Here is a 17,549-nt window from a genome sequence, read left to right as displayed (position 1 = left end):
TGAACAGCCCTGCAACTAAACTAGCATTATATCCAGAGTTACTTCCATAATATAAACAAATTCTAAACTTTGGTACAGCCACTATTTGGGGGGCAGGGGACAGGTGTCCAGCAAAAAGTGCATGCATCCTATTTCCTCCTAATTTGGATTGCACAGGGGGTGGGGAAAAGGTCACATATATTATTTATTGAACTAGTTCAGGGTTTCCCAAACTTGGGTCTCCAGCTGTTTTTGAACCACAACATCCCTAACTAGGGATGATGGGAGTTGTAGTCCAACCTTGAACTAGAGACATGATGTACACCATGGATGAGGAACAGATGCAAGGCCAAATGCAATCTTCTAGACTTTCCTATCTTGCTGTTTGCACTCACCCCAGGCTATGCCCCTTACTGGCCCTGCTTTGTACCCCCTTGCATGTTTCTGCCTGGTTGGAATATGTCCTTGAACTCAGATAAAGTTTCTTGCCTGCTTGGTTGAAAGACCGAGGTAGTGCTCACTTTTGACCGAGGTAGACGCTCACCTGAAGGAGCGTCTCCACCCCCATCGTTCTGCCCAGAAACTGAGGTACAGTCTGTGCCTAGGGCCTTCTGGCGGTTCCCTCACTACGAGAAGCCAAGTTACTGGGAAACAGGCAGAGGGCCTTCTCAGTAGTGGGACCCGCCCTGTAGAACGCCATCCCACCAGATGTCAAAGAAAAAAACAACTACCAGACCTTTAGAAGACATCTGAAGGCAGCCCTGTTTAGGGAGGCTTTTAATGTTTAATAGATTATTGCATTTTAATGTTATGTTGGAAGCCGCCCAGAGTGGCTGGGGAAACCCAGCCAAATGGGCAGGGTATAAATAAATTATTATTATTATTATTATTATTATTATTATTATTATTATTATTATTATTATTATTATTATTTTGACTCTGGCCCTGATCACTACTGGTGGTTGCCACAGGGTTACTCAGAAGAAAGACACGTGAAACGTGGACTGGAAAAGGTTCCACACACATTTTACACTACCACTGACCTATGGGCCTTTCTTTTAGAAATGATTATAATTTTTATGCACCCCTCAAGCCTTTCTTCCTGATTATTCACACAATGATTTGTAAGGTCAACTGCACAAACCAGTTATGAAAGACAAGTATTACTAGGAGACAAGCTTAAGAGACAATTCTGCACAATTCTGGCCTGCAATTACCTCTTCCAAACTGAGGCCACACAAAAGCCAATGTACTGAACATGCACATAGAGAGGCAGAAAGTTTAACTGGATGGTTTATTGTAGGTGTTCCTCTTGCGTGTCTGGGTTTGTATTCTAAATTCTACACACACAAATCAGAATTCATTTTGCTACAATAAACTTAATTTCACCTTGAACCAAAGCACACACATTTTAGGCAGTCAGTATATATGATGAATTTATTTCCTCCTTCATCTAAGGTATGATTTCATTTCCAAATTGGGTATATTACAACAACTTAACTCCACTGTGTAGCATCTGCGTAGGTTTCTCATCCTTTCAAGTTTGCAATGATACCAATATAAGCGCTAGATTGCGGGCACCTTTTGTAACCTTTCACTTTCAGTGGCTGTAAGAGGGTTTATTTGTAATATATATTGCAACTGACAGAATTCTATTTTGCTCTGGAATCTTTGCAGCAATTCCGAACTTGTAGGCTTCCCCCGAATGCACGTCAAAGGATTCCTACCCACACACTGAATACCTAATAGGACCTGACCCATTTCCTTTTCTTATTAAAACAGCACTGCATCTTTAATGAAGACCACAGCTAGAAAAAAAGAAGAGCTAAACTTGCTCAAAAATTACGAGTCTTTAAACTGCGGAAAAACCCAAAGCATTCCATGCCACAACAAATCCACATACAGCATTAATATCCAATTTGGTTGTAAACAGTATGCTATATGACTCTGCCATTCTCAAAAGATGGGAAAAAATAGGAGTTTTTGAGCAAGAAGTCAGACACTAGACAGAATCTGAGCAGTGAGAGCAGACACTGACTAGAGGCCTGGATCAGCTGGCCTGAAGCTAGGGCAGGGGCCATCTGGGGTGGAAGAGGGTAGCTTTAGGTTGTCCCTCAGGGAATGCTGACTCATCTCTCCGAGTTGTGGGAGTAAGGTCCTACTACTTCTCTTCGAGGGAAATCTTGTGTTCAGAGTCTGGGTACAGGTGGATCCTGATATATACAGTCGTACCTTGGAAGCCGAACAGAATCCGTTCCGGAAGTCCATTCCACTTCCAAGGCGCGGCTTCCGATTGGCTGCAGGAGCTTCCTGCAGCCAATCGGAAGCTGCAGAAGCCCTGCCAGACGTTCGGCATCTAAAAGAACATTTGCAAACCGGAAGACTCACTTCTGGGTTTGCGGCATTCGGGAGCCAAAACGTTCGACTGCTAAGGTGTTCATCAACCAAGGTATGACTGTACTAGATTAATGACTTACCTCTGATAGTGTGAGCTGCCCCTGTAGGGGTGGGGTGGGGACACATTAGGGTGGTCCTTCTCTGGAGACTTATGGTCTCTAACTGGTTTTGGCTGTGAGATCTGGAAGACCTGCTTCCTACCTTGCAGGCTTTGACTGACTCCATATAAAACAGAGGCTACTTGGGTTGGGGTTGGGGTATTGTTTAGGGGTTTTCGTTGGGGGCGGAGTTGTTGCTGTTTTTTTAATATTACTTGCTTGTATCTTTATTTTAGATCTTATTATGGATTATGTGGAAATTGTTTAGTTTGGTTGTATAATTTTTGATGTTTTTATTTATTGTTTATACTACTTTTGTTATGTTGCAATTTTACTTTTTTCATGTTGTAAGCCACCTTGAGCATGGTTTAACTATGGAAAGGCAGCATACAAATAACATTATGTATGTATTATGTAATACTTTGGGGAACAGCAAGATGTGGAGGGCCATACATATGATCCGTAAGCACCCTCTCTAAGGTAGGTCATCAGTATGCTGATGATATCCAACTCTATTTTTCTGAAACATCAGAACTGGAACTGACTTAGAAGGCCCTGAACCAGTGTCTGGAATCAGTGGTGGGGTGGAGTGGATGAATCCTAGCAAGACAGAGGCTCTGCGGGTGAGTGATTCTTAGGTCTAGAAAGTCAGTAAGTTATCTTCCCTGGATGGGGTTACACTCTCTGAAGGTTTCAAGTGCATCGTTTGAGGTTGCTTTTGGCTCCAGCTGTCACTGGAGGCTCAGGTATCCTTATGGTTAGGAGTGCCTTTTATGGCTATTCCTGGATTAGGATAGCTTGACCATGGTTGTCCATGCATTGGTAACCTCATGACTGGATGATTACAATGTGCTCTATGTGGGACTATCTTTGGATCTGGTCCAGAGGCTGCAGCTGGTGTAGAACACAGTGGCTAGGTTGCCTCTGGGGACAAACTACTGCCAGTATACAGTGTTCGAAACTACCATTGTTCTAAGCACATTTTGCGACTGGGACTTTAATTAGCGCAAGCAGTTTCTGAGCTCTGGACACAGTACTGCGCCTAAAACTTCAGATTAAAACAGCAGAGTAGAAGGAAAGGAGGACCTTTTTCTGTCTCCCCACTTCCAGCTATTCTCTGAAGACTGGAGAAGAGACCCTCTTAAGAATATTAGTGGGGTGGGCACGAGAAGGACTAGACCATGTGAAAAAATAAACGTAATATTTTAGCTGCAGTTCATTAATTTTCAGCTTTATATTATTGTTAAAAAAAAGTGTGCCTAGACATTCCGTTGTTGTGCCCATAACCTTGGTTTAAGGTACCATTTAGCTACTAGCTTTCCTATCTCAGTCTCTAACACTGCCATTATATAATACCCTACTTGCAGGATATGCAATGGCCACCAATCTGCTACCAGGCCAAATTTAAGTGTTGGTAATAACACATGAGACCCTCTAGAGATCAGGACCAGGTTACCGTACTTAAGAGAACAAGTTATCCCTTACATATCCAGTACAACAGAAGGGGAAGAAAGAACTTTTGTGGAGTTGCTCTTCATCACTTTGCAGGAGAGCTCCTCCTGTAGCTTTCAAAGACTCCAGAAACTCACATTGCAGTAACTTGGAGCAGGGCTTTAGCGTGGCTGCCCTTGTTTTGTGGGATAGCAGTCCTGTTGAGACACAACAGGTGGCCACTGTCTGCACATTCCAGAAACAAGCAAAGACATATTTACAGGCTTTATCAACTGGATACATGGAACTTCGCCATGAGCATCTATTTTGCTTGGTTTCCTTTTTGTTTTAATTGCATTTGCTAGGTTTTTGTTTTGTTTTGTTTATGTTGTTTCCAGTGTACATTGTATAGGTGATTAATAAATCAATAAATAATAAAAGTAAAATACTTATTTTACAAAACTTATAAATTATTTATTGCATTTTAAAAATTGACCTTCAACATAAAGACTCCCACGGTGGTGATTAGCTGAAGTATACATGGCTGTAACAACAGTAACTTAAGGCACTAAATTCAAATTAACTCAAGGCACTAAATTCAAATTATACTGTATATGCACACACACACACACACACACACGTTGTGGCATGTAATTCTGCTTTCAAAATTCTACCTGTAACGTATATATATATTCTACCAGAGCAAACTGTCTGGTGTAAATCTGTATCATTCATTTTATTTTCTTATAACAGAACCAAAGAGTTTCAGAGTTGGAAAGGACCCCAGGGGTCATGCAAACACATGCATGTGTGCACACTCTTATGCTATTATCATATTAGACCTGAAATGAATTGTACTCACGGGTGAGATTCAGAAAGCCGCTGAGCTAGTTGATAAGCTGTGGGGTCTCTGTCAAGAGCATATATTTTAATATCTGCTGCCTCTTGCATAAGCGCCTTGGTATGGCCTCCTGCTCCAAATGTCATATCAAGAATACACTGAGAGGTAGAAAAATAATAACCTTGTTATTTTACTTAATAATGCAGGGGGGAATTAAAGTTTAGCATCCATCTCTGCTTATTAACCTTTAAATTGTTAAACGTATTTACCCAAACATTATGCGTATATTTGCATTTTGAGATCAACATCAGCAGTTCTTAGGTTCCTAAATGGAAAACCTAATTCACAGAAAAACCATTTGCCAGCAGTCCATACCTTTGAAGATGTCTTAACTTCCAAAAAACATGGAAAAGAAACTTCACCATTCAGAGGTCATGTTTGGTAGCTGTGGTAGGTCAAGCTATCTGCAGTGGTACAACTTGGTTACAATAGTCCCAACAGGACCATTGCAATCTGCTCTATGTGGAGTGGCGTCTGAATGAGGCTTGGAAACTTCAATTGGTGCAAAATGCAGCTGTCAGGATGCTAATGGAGGCCAGAAGGTTTGAGCACGATAACATTTTTGCACTGACAACTATGGTGGTTACACAAAGCAATGATATTAACCTTCAAGGCATTTAACAGTGTGGAGCACAATTACTTTAAGTGTGGGCAACTGGATCTGGCTACCAAGCGAGATGCAGAACTGGTCCACCCTCTGTGGTCCACTTTTGACAGGTAAGTGGGGATGCCTACCTGTCAGTCGCTTGGTATTATTATGACATCTGGTGTGGGGTAAGTGGGTGTGACTGGGGGAAAGCAGTCTCACAGGTCAAATTAGGATTGCTGGCAGGCTTAGTTTGGTTCACAAGCCAGAAGTTCCCTTTCCTTTAGTTTTAGAGTCACCTGTACTGTAATCCAAGATCTGCACCAGGATGCTGAGCATCCAAGACAGGGTCTTCTCAGTGGTAACACTGCAGCAGAGGAATTCTTTTCTAGTTAACATTCACTTGGTCCCTACAGTACTAGTATTCAAGAAAGCCTTATAAACTTAGCTTTGTAATATTGTTCTTCCTTAATATAATGCGTCTCTCGTGTGTCTATTTTTTGTTAGCCACTCTGCATCATGCATTTTCTTCTTTTCTATAGTTCTACTTGTGTGTTGCCTTGTGAGGGATACTTATAAATAACTGAATATATATTGTATATAAGAGTAAGTAGATAACTTTCTAGGACACTCCTAGATGCTACTATGAAAAGTTAATTCTTAGCAAGTTCCTGTGTCCAGATTACATATATTTATTTAGGCATTTCCTTAGGACTACCAATAGTACTTGCATATTAACTGTATTTTAAAAATGCATTTAAAAAACTAGGCAATTAAAGAACATTAACTGACCTGGAGACATATGCCATAATGCACATGTATTTCTGAAAAGATTGACTACAAAAGGGCAACTTGTGCTAAAAACAAGAGAATCAATCTTCAAGTTGCAATTGCTGAATAATATCAGGTTTTGCACTTCTTTTTTTCAAGCTATTACGTCACTAAGTGATACCAATACTGCATATGGAGATGTTCTGCTTTGGTAATTTCACATGCTCTGCCATTTATCAACAGCTCTGTTCTACTGGCCTGATGCTTTGTTTTAATATAGCATAATTGAAGAAACAGTTGAAAGGTAATTTGCTAAAGGAAAACCCCAGCAGAATATAGATACAGGAAATAGCTCCACTATAGTGAAAAACAGAGTTGTTCTCATGTGGATGACATATTTGTATGGCTTTTATGCTCTGCTATTCAATCTTATCAAACCCAGTTTCCCATTTTCTTACAATGTTTTTGTAAGAAAATATGTCATCATGCTGCAGTTTGCATGGCCGCTGATGGGTGGCCATGCCAACTTCAGTGTGATGATGGAAGAGCAGGAAGGCGGCAGAAGCAGGTAGGTCTCATGGGTGACCCAGATGAGCTGCAGAGGAACAGCGAGGACGGGGCGGGGCAGTTCCCCATCAACCATCCTGATCTGTTGTCCTTGTGTCGCTGCCGCTTTGGCCACAGCAGCATCAGAGGCCAAGGATGAAGAAAGTGACAACAAGGCAGGACAGTGGGGAGATGTTGCTATCATTGCTGATTGCTTATGGGAGAGAACTCATGAGCAGGGTGGCAGTGAGTGGGAAAGTGGGAGGCCTATGCAGATCTTCCCATTTCTCTCCCCCCCCCCCAAAAAAATCTCTCCTTTGTCCACCAGGGCAGGGTATAAGGATCTGTGAAGGGATGGAGGGGAGTTGGGTGAGGTTAAGGGAGGGGGTGGCAAAGAGGTGAGGGTGGCATGAGAGCAGGGGCAGGAGCCCCTAGTACATGAAGCTTAAGAACAGGCACATCTCCTCAGAGCATGGGTGGCTAAACTCTTTTGACCCTAAAGATGAGTCAGGTATACCTTTGAGCCTACAGGTCAGTGGTAGATGTGGTGGATGTATGTGTGCATGTACACATACGCTACGTATACATTACACGTAATGACCTCACGCATAGAGCACACACACACCAGACAACCAGGCCCACAGCACTCTCTCGTTCTCTCTCTCACACAAACAATCACACACACATGCATACACTGTCACACACCAACATATGTAAACACAGGTACACATGCATACATACAACCAGCCCTTCCCACTCGAGCCCGGAGGTGAAGGTGGATGGGAACACTGCCTTTTTACTTTGAACATTATGATCTGTGAAAAGCAAAGGCAGTGTTTCTCCACACCCCTACTTCAGAGCAGGGGCAAGTGGAAATGCTGCCTTTTACTCTTAATCTCTCTGCTGCTTAGCGCTAAGATCGGAAAAGAAAGATCATTTTGTCTGTTCTTAATAGAAGGTATCTAAAGTTAAATATGTACCTTGGATTTCAGGAAAGCCCAGAGGAACAGTATTCTATGGCTAGCTAAAGTAATGGGGAAAGGAGCCCAAGATGGGTGGGAGTTCCTATGTATGAGTGCCTACGTTGCAACTATAAACAATTCCAACAAAAGAAAAACCAGAGCGCTCTAAAGAGGCCAACATGGCTGCACAAAAGCTAAAAACCAAAAAGATCATGCATAAAAAATGGAAGCGATGGCAGGTAACAAAGCAGAAGTTCGGACAAGCATCCCAGACTTGTAGGGCGTTTTCAGCTATGTTCCAAGTAAAATGGACAGAACAGCAGGGCTGCTCAAACAGAGATCATTTTTGGTCCCTTCAAAATTTAAGAGTAGGTAAGATGGAACTTCCAAATTAAATGCCATAATTAAAGCTCCTGGTCTGCACTAGAACTTGACAGAAGTACATACAAATAGGAAGAATATGTATGCTTTATCCTGTGCTTCGCTGGCCAAACCAGACACAGTATTTGAAAGGCTGACTTCAACACATTTATAAAAAAAAATATTGTGTAATATATAACTAATATTCCCTTTGGAAGATTAAGACTGCAATCCTATACCCAGTTTCCTGGGAGTAAGCCCGACAGAATTCAATTGGATTTACTTCTGAGCAGACATATAGGGGACTGCACTGTACTAATAGCTTAAGCATATTCCCAACACTTCATAATACATTAATTACAGAATTCATTCAACATTCAAGAGCACAGAAAACAGATCATTAGTTTGGGCATACTTTACACTTTGCCTTGTGTCCCCCCCCCCCATTTTTTCATTTTTTTTTGGAGGGGGGGGTGATAATTCTGTACTATATGTCATTTTATCCCCATGGTCCTGTAAATACCAGAAAATATTATTATACGACCACTTCCTGCAATGAGTCACACTTCTATAGTTAAGTTATGATGCCTGCTACAGCGTCTCATAGGAATTTTATAATCAGTTTGTGACTGTACATTTTTGAAAGTATTCAAGTTTCTCATTATAGCCACAGAAAAATAAAGCATTCCCATGCTGCCCACCCCACCCCAAATTTAGTGATACAGCTATGGAAGTCCATCACCTTAACTTCGCATTTAAAGAAGAGGTAATGATCTTCACTTTGGCTCACTTTGAAATTATATTACTGGTTTAAATCACTTTGTCATGTTTTTCAACAGTATGTCTCAATATTTACTTTTCTATAATTAATGTAGTCTTGTCACTATTTTTTCCACCTTTTAACTAGATAGGAAAAAAATACAGAAAAATATTTTGTTCCATTAGATCTCTGACTGTACTGAATAAAAGCATAAATCACACAATGCAAGAGTATTAAAACTGGTCTTGAGATAATCATTCTTATTAATGACTTTTGTTCTTACAGTGTATTTGGATTTTTTTATTTATTATTTTTGGTGAGGTCTGCAATGATGGCTTAGGCCACAGTCCTACACACACCCTGGATGTGGATGGATGGGGAGTGGCTTTTGTGTGCCACACTCACTGCTGGTGGAAAGGAGAGCCACTAGGCTTGGGAGGGGACCACTGCAGTGGAGGTCCCATGTTGTTGTAAACTATTGCTGGTAGTAACCAGTGGAAAGGCCCCCAGAATGAATGTAGCTAGGTGGGCCACAAGGTGCCAACTGGAGCCTAAAGCCCCACAGTGTTTTAACCTTTCACCTATGCCAGCCTGGAGATGGTATAGTGAAATAAAACCTCACAGACCTTCTGTCTTGCTAGCAAGAACCAGTAGGATTTCTCATACCGCTCCATGTCTCTCCAGCCTCTCATTAGGATTGCTTTGCCCACTTCCTTTCATTGGTCACACATTACAAGATGCCGCCTGGGAAGCTTATATTTCTCTGTTATCGCTTTGGAGCCTTTGCTTTTCCACCTCACAAAATGCAAAGGGTGTGATCCAGACCTGCTGTTCTTTGAATGGAAAGTCTTATCCATTCATGGAAGAGAACTGGATCCAGCAGATTTCCTGCTCCAATGGCTTCCTGCAGACAGACAGGGAGGGGGAGACTATCGGTATTTTCACCAATCATCAGCAGCCCACCTGAAGTTCCTACTACACCCTCCCACTGTTTCAAGGGGTCTCCCAATCCTCTAGAGCAGGTGAATGGGGGGGGCATAGGGGAAACCAGTGAAACGTGTTTGCTCCTCTTCAATTTTCAACTAGTCCACACAACTCTGGATCCAACAAAATGTGTGTGGGTGCAAATGTTTACAAACCTATTGATCACCTTATATATTAATGGTATAATATTTCATAGCCTAGACATCTGCAGTCCAATAAATGGCTGGCTGGTTCAAATCAATAGGAAACTCACCTACATATATACACAAGTTCTTGACATTCACTGCCCCATTAGGATTACAGCTCACAATACTGCAGTGACAACAAAAGCTCTCTCAGGGTAAGCCTATCCCTTCTGGCATCTCACACCCACATAACATGGGTTTCCAGCTCATCAAACCTCGCGTGCCTGCTCAGTTCCCTCCTGTCAATAATGCAGTCCCAGTGTAATGCCTACCCCAGCAAGGTGCAATAATGCTAGATTTGTGAAGAGAGAAACACAATATATGGATATAGTAGGCAAGAGGGGGGAAATGGTGAGGAGTTAATGTAACAGAGTAGCTGAAGAAGTACATGCAGAGAGGAAGGGCTGAAGATTGAAGAGGGGAGAAGCAACTGAGGAGAGAAGCCAAGAGAAGGAAAAAGAAGAGACAAAGAGTGAGCAAAAGTAACATAATGAATGAACCGTGACAGAAATTGTTATTTCACTATCAACAGTTAATTGGCACCTTGATACATAATCAGTGGTGGATGGGGATGAGTCATTCGTATTTTCTTATTGTTTATGCATTGTTATTAGAAAACAGACTATGTAAACCATTTTTAACTATATGTAACTCCCACCCCACCCCGTGGATTCCAGAGTGATTACCAATTTGCCCTCCCTATCCTTGATGTGTATAACTTGGAAGGTTCGCCCTAGTCCTACTTGATTCCTCCTTTCTTCAGCTCCATGTCACCACCTGTTCCCTCCCACCCTTCAAGTACCTACATTGTGCCACTTCCTTCAGCCACCTGTATTGACTTACTTCCCTTATTTCAATTTTCTCAAGCCTGCTTTACCACCTACCATTTCTTCAAATTCTTCTCTCTTACTCCACTGATTATTATGCACCATCCCTGTGAGCCTTTATCCCTGGTCTTCCTGGTCTTTAAGTTTCTCTGGATATCTTCCAAGTCCTTGGGCTGTACATGCGTTTGGTCTGAATCCCAGCCAATTGCAAATGAACATTCTTTGCCACCACTCCACAGCAGCCAATCAGTGCCAAGGGCTCCCCCACTACAAGCACAATATTTTTGAGAACCCAGCAAAGGATCCCAAGGGTCTGAAGTACTGACAGAAAGTTTGTTTAGAGGAGCTGTCAGAATTAAGAACAGCAGGAGCTCCGGTTTGGTATCCTTAAAGCTGTGATCCAATGCAGTACTTTCCAGAGGCATGATGTGTTTCACATTTAGTAGCTGTGCCAGCAGATTTTGAATAGTTTTCAAATGCAGCCCCATGTTCAGCTCATTACTGTATTGTATAGCAATACCAGCATAGATGTGCCCGTGGTCAGAACAGCATTTCTCAGAATATGGTGCAGCTGTCGTATCAACCCAAACTCGTAAAGGCCCTTCTGGTTATGGGCCACCTGAGTCTGCAGGAGCATAGGCAACTCCAGGGGCAAACTGCAGGCATGATCCTATTATCCTCCACAAGGAATAAGAATATTACTCACTCCAAGTTCTCATGACCCTATGTGGGTTGTGCTTTGGAATGTTTACCCTAACCCACCATTAATGATCGAAAGCCCCCTTTCAGAAAATCTCCCACTACATCTCAATGCCACCAAATATTCCAAACCCCTCAGCAACCTCTTATAGCAGTTTTATGCAGATGTTGAGTAGCACAAAAAGCAAGATTGATCCTTGCAGCACTCAATTCCTGTGGAGGAGGAGCAACATGCTCCCTTCTAGACAACCTTCTGGATCAACTCTGTCAGGCAGCAGTGAAACCACTGCAAAACAGCTCCTCCGAGCAGGGCAGGTAGGTATGATGGTAAAAAACCAGGCAACAGGGTCCATTTCCTGGTATAGGTAATCAGCCTGGTTCTCAAGCCAGGTCAGAAGTCAGGCCAAACACTTTCCATCTCATTGTCAGACACTGTTAGGCAGCTGCCTACAAAGAACTCATTCTTCTTGCCTATATCTATGCTATATACTTATGTAAGGAGAAAATCTGCAGGAAGGGAAAAGCTATAAAGACAAACCAAACAAATCAATGCAATGCTATATATTTCATTTTCCCTCCATTTTACAAAGATCATTGGTGTTACTAGGATGAGTCATCCTATCTAAACTCTGCAAATGTTTAGTCTTACTATTTAGTCTTACTGTTCAAAATCCTACTTCTTCACAGCAGAAATCGCCTCTTGCTGCCACAAACTTGTTTTTAGTCAGCTTTAGACCATAAACTCTAAGTACATGAAAATTAAAAGATTAAAGTAGTCTACCTTTTTCATGGCTGACAGTGCACAGAGAGCCACGACTTGTTGTGGCTTTCTCATTCTATGTAGTCACAACTCATATATCATTTTATATGGCCAACACACACACACACACACACACACATTTACTTAGTTATCAGTTTATGTGATCCAGACAGATTGACAAGTGAAATATAAAAAGCTAGAAACGGCATTGTTTGATGTGCCCAACAAATCTGTCTGCCATGGGAATCTCCACATACACACATCAATTTGGCTTCAAATTTATGGCTTTTAGTTAAATCCAGCTTGAGCTTTTTTTTTTCTTTTTTAAAAGAAGGTCTCTATTCTCTTGCACAACATCTGTTACATTAGAAATAAAAGGGAACAAAATTCTAAAGAACCTGTAGTTCTGCTCCATCCCCACAGCCCAATTGCGGGTAAAATATATTTCTACTACACTCATTCTTTAAAAGACCATCACATTTATAAAATGGGAAGCATTTGTGCACTAGACTTGACTTCATCAGATACAGAAAGTGCAAGAAACTTGCTGTACAAAAATGTGATCATGGAAGTGAAGCAGTCACAATGCATTTTTGTGGGGAATTAAATATATGAATCCCTGTGGACCCACATGTGTGGGTGAACAACAAAAAGAAATGGCCAGGATTCAAACAGTGGGGCTTTGCACACTCTCCTGCAGGGAGAGATTTCCAGTAACTGATATTAAACTCTCAAAAATCAAATCACAACTTGTGCAGCAGTACAGTGTTAGGAATATAGAAGAGGGGGAGTTTGGATTTGATATCCCGCTTTATCACTACCCAAAGGAGTCTCAAAGCGGCTAACATTCTCCTTTCCCTTCCTCCCCCACAACAAACACTCTGTGAGGTGAGTGGGGTTGAGAGACTTCAAAGAAGTGTGACTAGCCCAAGGTCACCCAGCAGCTGCATGTGGGGGAGCGGAGATGCGAACCTGGTTCACCAGATTACGAGTCTACCGCTCTTAACCACTACACCACGCTGGCTCTCATATAGAGGTTGTTAGACTTTTCTTATCCCACTTCTTTCTACCCCCTTTTTAAGGAACAGACCACAACATACTGCTAATTAAGTTATAACACTTTACTTACAGATTCACAGGTCTGATACATGCATTGTTTCATGCAGCTGCAAGGAGAAACACAGGCAGAATATTATTGGGTAGAAAATACAGAATATAGTTCCAAACATGTGTGTAAACTCAGGAACATGATGGTTACATGATGCAGAAGGTGGGGGAGGAGCTTCACTTACTCTCCAGAAGAAGAGGGGAATGACTTGAGTCCATCTAGCAATTCAGCATTGTAGTCCTTAACCCTTCATGCACTAACTAATCAGCCTCATGTTTGTTAGCTATATTGACTATAAACTCCCACAATCTTGAAATACTAGTATGAGAGATTTGTTCAATCATCTGTCCCTAAGACAGAGCCTTCTATGCTTGGTTCCATATCTCCAAACATCAACCACTGCAAGCAGAAGGCTGAAGCAAGAAAGGTTCCTGCCAAATACAAGGTACTTCCATGCTGTAAAAATGTACAGAAAACATCACTAACTTTAAGGGGGGTGGGAGTGGGCGTGGTGCCACAGACGAAGCAGCACCACACAGGCACATGAAGTTAAACCAGGATTACAAGTTCTCTGGACTCTATTTATTATTTAACCCTTACTACAACTCTACAATTCTATGATTCTTATCAGTAATTTACAATGTAATTCCTATATATTTCTTTGAATGCTTGCTTGCAATGTGCTCCTCACCCAGGAAAACAGAATGCACATCTTAGTTAAAGTTAGATTTCAAAAAGAAACACACACACACACAAGCTTTACATGTTAAGTCAGAGTTGAGCATAAGGTAGCTCTGGACAACTGGTAGATCTCTGGGTGACTTTCAGAACATCACCAAGGATTTCTGACTCCCAGCTGCTTAACAAGAGCAGCAACGAACCTACAACTCCCCTTCCTCCCAGATCCCAAATTACATTGATAATGAAGAAAGGTTGGGGTAACCAGAGGGGAAATTGTGTGTGGGAAGATTATGAGCCCATATCAAGTGCTGATACGAAAAATAAATAAATCTTGGGATTAAATTTCTCTAATTGTAAGAATATGATCTTTTCAACAGATTCTGCTTGGTGGATTTCAAGACCCTAGTAAAAACAAACAAAAAAAACAACAACACCCAAAATAGATCCCACAAGTCTGAAGTGTGTCCTTTCGTCTGGTAAGTGGAGTAGTTCTAAAGCGGCCCGTGGGCCAGATGCGGCTCAATCGCCTTCTCAATCCGGCCCATTGACGGTCCGGGAATCAGCGTGTTTTTACATTGGTAGAATGTGTCTTTTTATTTAAAATGCATCTCTCGGTTATTTGTGTGGAATAGGAATTCATTCATTCCCCCCCTCCAAATATAGTCTGCCCCCCCACAAGGTCTGAGGGACAGTGGACTGTCTGCTGAAAAAGTTTGCTGACCCCTGTTCTGAAGTACGATCTGAAGAGGGAGGAGTGTAATGTGAGGAGGAAGTTCAAGGGAGAGGTGGGCGGGAAGGGCTCACAAATACCTAGATCTCGCCATATTCAGCTTATGCTAGCTACACAAACATTTCTGCATCTTAAAGAAGCTCACCCTATTTTGTTACCTGAGATACAGGCAAAAAAAAAAAAAAAAACCACCCCCAAAAGCCCACCACCACCACAGACAACAATCTACCACCTTCTCTTTGTAACTAATTACTTTGTACTAACAGGAGCTTCATAATCCCAATGCCTCATGGAAAACATGTGAGAGGGCATTAAAATCTGACCTAACTTTCTGAAAAGGTAGAAGAAGCCAAAGTCAGATGAGAAGACATCCTTACACTAATAGTGGTCCAGAGCAACAACCTACCCCAGGAATACGGTAACAAAACCTGTAAGATAAAATTTAAGTCTAAATAATTGAAAAGGTGCTGCAGAATTATACAACACAATAGTCAAAAAGTCAACTCACATCCCCGTCCTAGTAATGAACTCCCCTCACTTTTCTATCCATCATTTGCCACTTTTACTATTGACTTCAGCATATTGTAGAAAGAATGCAGCAGAAATAATCAACAGACAAACATACCCTTAAATTAACATGTCATGATGCACAGTTTTATTTAAAAAGAACTATTCTATAATTATCTCTTTTTGATGAAAACCTTAATTGATTTGTTCCTGCTGTTCTCTGCAGGTCGTTTTGCTATTCTGCACCCAAAAATTAACAAAATTGCTTACACCAGTTTAATTTCAGGGAGCAATCCAAAATATCAGTGTCAACTGCAGAATGGCTTATTATGGCAACAATCAATCTATTTAAAGGAGACTAATGGAAGCAGTATCACTTTTCGTCTGACACACACATGGAGTCTTTTTTCCTGTCAACTCAAGTTCAAGCTTGGACTCAATTTACAACTCAGCCAAGTACAACATACACAAAGCTATCATGGCATAAATCTCATCAGCCTATGATAATGTATTGCTTTGGAACACTCAAATCGTGATTGTAAATAGTAGGCTCTCTGTTGAACAATAAAATACAACATTAAGGAAAACAGACTAGAACCAATACATGTTCTTCTTTAATCTGCACTTTAAAGCAATATTGTCACAGTCAGCGACAAGCACAGTAATTAGGATGATAATTTAATACACATTGTTTAAAACATGAATTATCTTTTCAAAATATTTACAAAAGTTCTTTGGCCAAAACTGAATGAAATCATCATTCAGGCTACTGATTCAACTATATTATGATCCAAATTAAAGTAGCAGGGGAGCAGATTACATTATTATGTTAGGAGTTGTGACATAATGCAAAGTGAAATAGCTAGAATATATGGGGGAAATTTGAAAGTGACCCAGTTTACCATATTTTTCGCACCATAAGACACACGGTTTCCCTCTTAAAAAGTAAGGGAAAATCTCCCTGCGAAGGCTCCCTGTCAAGCAAGCCGCCCCTTCCCTGCTCCGTGAAGCATCTCCTCCGCCTCCAGCGAGAAGCGGGGGCGGCAGAGGGATGCTGCTGGTTCTTCCCCGCCAAGCCTGCTTTTGCGAACGGGGTTGGTGGGGAGCGCGCTGGCGAGGGGGGTGGGAGGAGGATCAGCCTGGTAGCGGTGCTGTAGCGGTGCTACCGGGCTCCCCCTGCCTCCCCTGCCCCCTTCGCCGGACTGGTCCCCCTGCTACCGCTGCCTCCTGCGCTCCCCCTCCAGAGCCCCCCTCCCAGCCTTTTAGAGGAGGAAAACAAAACAAAAAGTTTTTTTCTGGTTTCCCTCCTCTAAAAACTAGATGCGCACTGTGGTTTGGTGTGCCCTATGGAGCGAAAAATACGGTAAGTCATTGCACAGTAGTCATTTTGTATAAACAGTATTTGTAGAAAAAATTGACTACCACAAAGGAAACACTGCTACAAATATACGATCTCAGGCATTATACCTTTATACTTGCAACAAGTTGCCACAATCTATCTATGAGAAAGCCAAACAATAGTGTGGGACAATCTAGTGCAATGCTTATTCTCAGAGATTATTAAACACACCAGTTCTTTCTTTCCATAGATAATAAATCTAGGGGAAAAATTGTTGATGGGTTGCTTGCATCAAACACAGTAACACTTAATGACTACAAAATAATACATTTCTACAAGGACAATGGGCACACAGATCAGTAAAGGTAAAGGGACACCTGACCATTAGGTCCAGTCGCGGACGACTCTAGGGTTGCAGCGCTCATCTCACTTTATTGGCTGAGGGTCATGTGGCCAGTATGACTAAGCCGCTTCTGGTGAACCAGAGCAGCGCACGGAAATGCCGTTTACCTTCCTACCAGACAGTACCTATTTATCTACTTGCACTTTGACGTGCTTTCGAACTGTTAGGTTGGCAGGAGCAGGGACCTAGCAACGGGAGTTCACCCCGTCCGGGGATTTGAACTGCCGACCTTCTGATCAACAAGCCCTAGGCTCTGTGGTTTAGACCACAGTGCCATCCGCATCCATACAAAGATCATTAGCATGTTTTAAACCTTTTCACAGTGCAGTTCTATATATGACTATATACTGCATGGAGTTCAATACAGCTTCCTCCAGATAAGTGGGCATAGGATTGCAGCATCAGAAAGGATAGGGTTATCATTTCTATATGCTGCTTCTCAAGCAGCCAGGGCCGTCTCATCCATAGGGGCTAGTAGCGCGGCGCGCCAGGGCGCCCGCCCCCTGAGGGGCGCCCCCGCGAGCCCGTCGGCATA

General features: G+C 42.0%; 1 protein-coding gene across 1 annotated transcript in view; it reads right to left on the bottom strand.

Moving 5' to 3' along the window:
• The window catches only part of METTL15 (methyltransferase like 15), a 91,078-nt gene that overhangs the window by 39,671 nt on the left and 33,858 nt on the right, over positions 1-17,549 (bottom strand). The window contains 1 exon segment of the mRNA XM_033151199.1: positions 4,768-4,904. Within this exon segment, the coding sequence (XP_033007090.1) occupies positions 4,768-4,904 (137 nt within the window).

The sequence above is a fragment of the Lacerta agilis genome, chromosome 1 (assembly GCF_009819535.1).
Source record: "Lacerta agilis isolate rLacAgi1 chromosome 1, rLacAgi1.pri, whole genome shotgun sequence".
Classification (NCBI taxonomy): domain Eukaryota; kingdom Metazoa; phylum Chordata; class Lepidosauria; order Squamata; family Lacertidae; genus Lacerta; species Lacerta agilis.
Note: the sequence above shows the minus strand (reverse complement) of the source record. Positions and strands in the feature narration are given on the sequence as shown.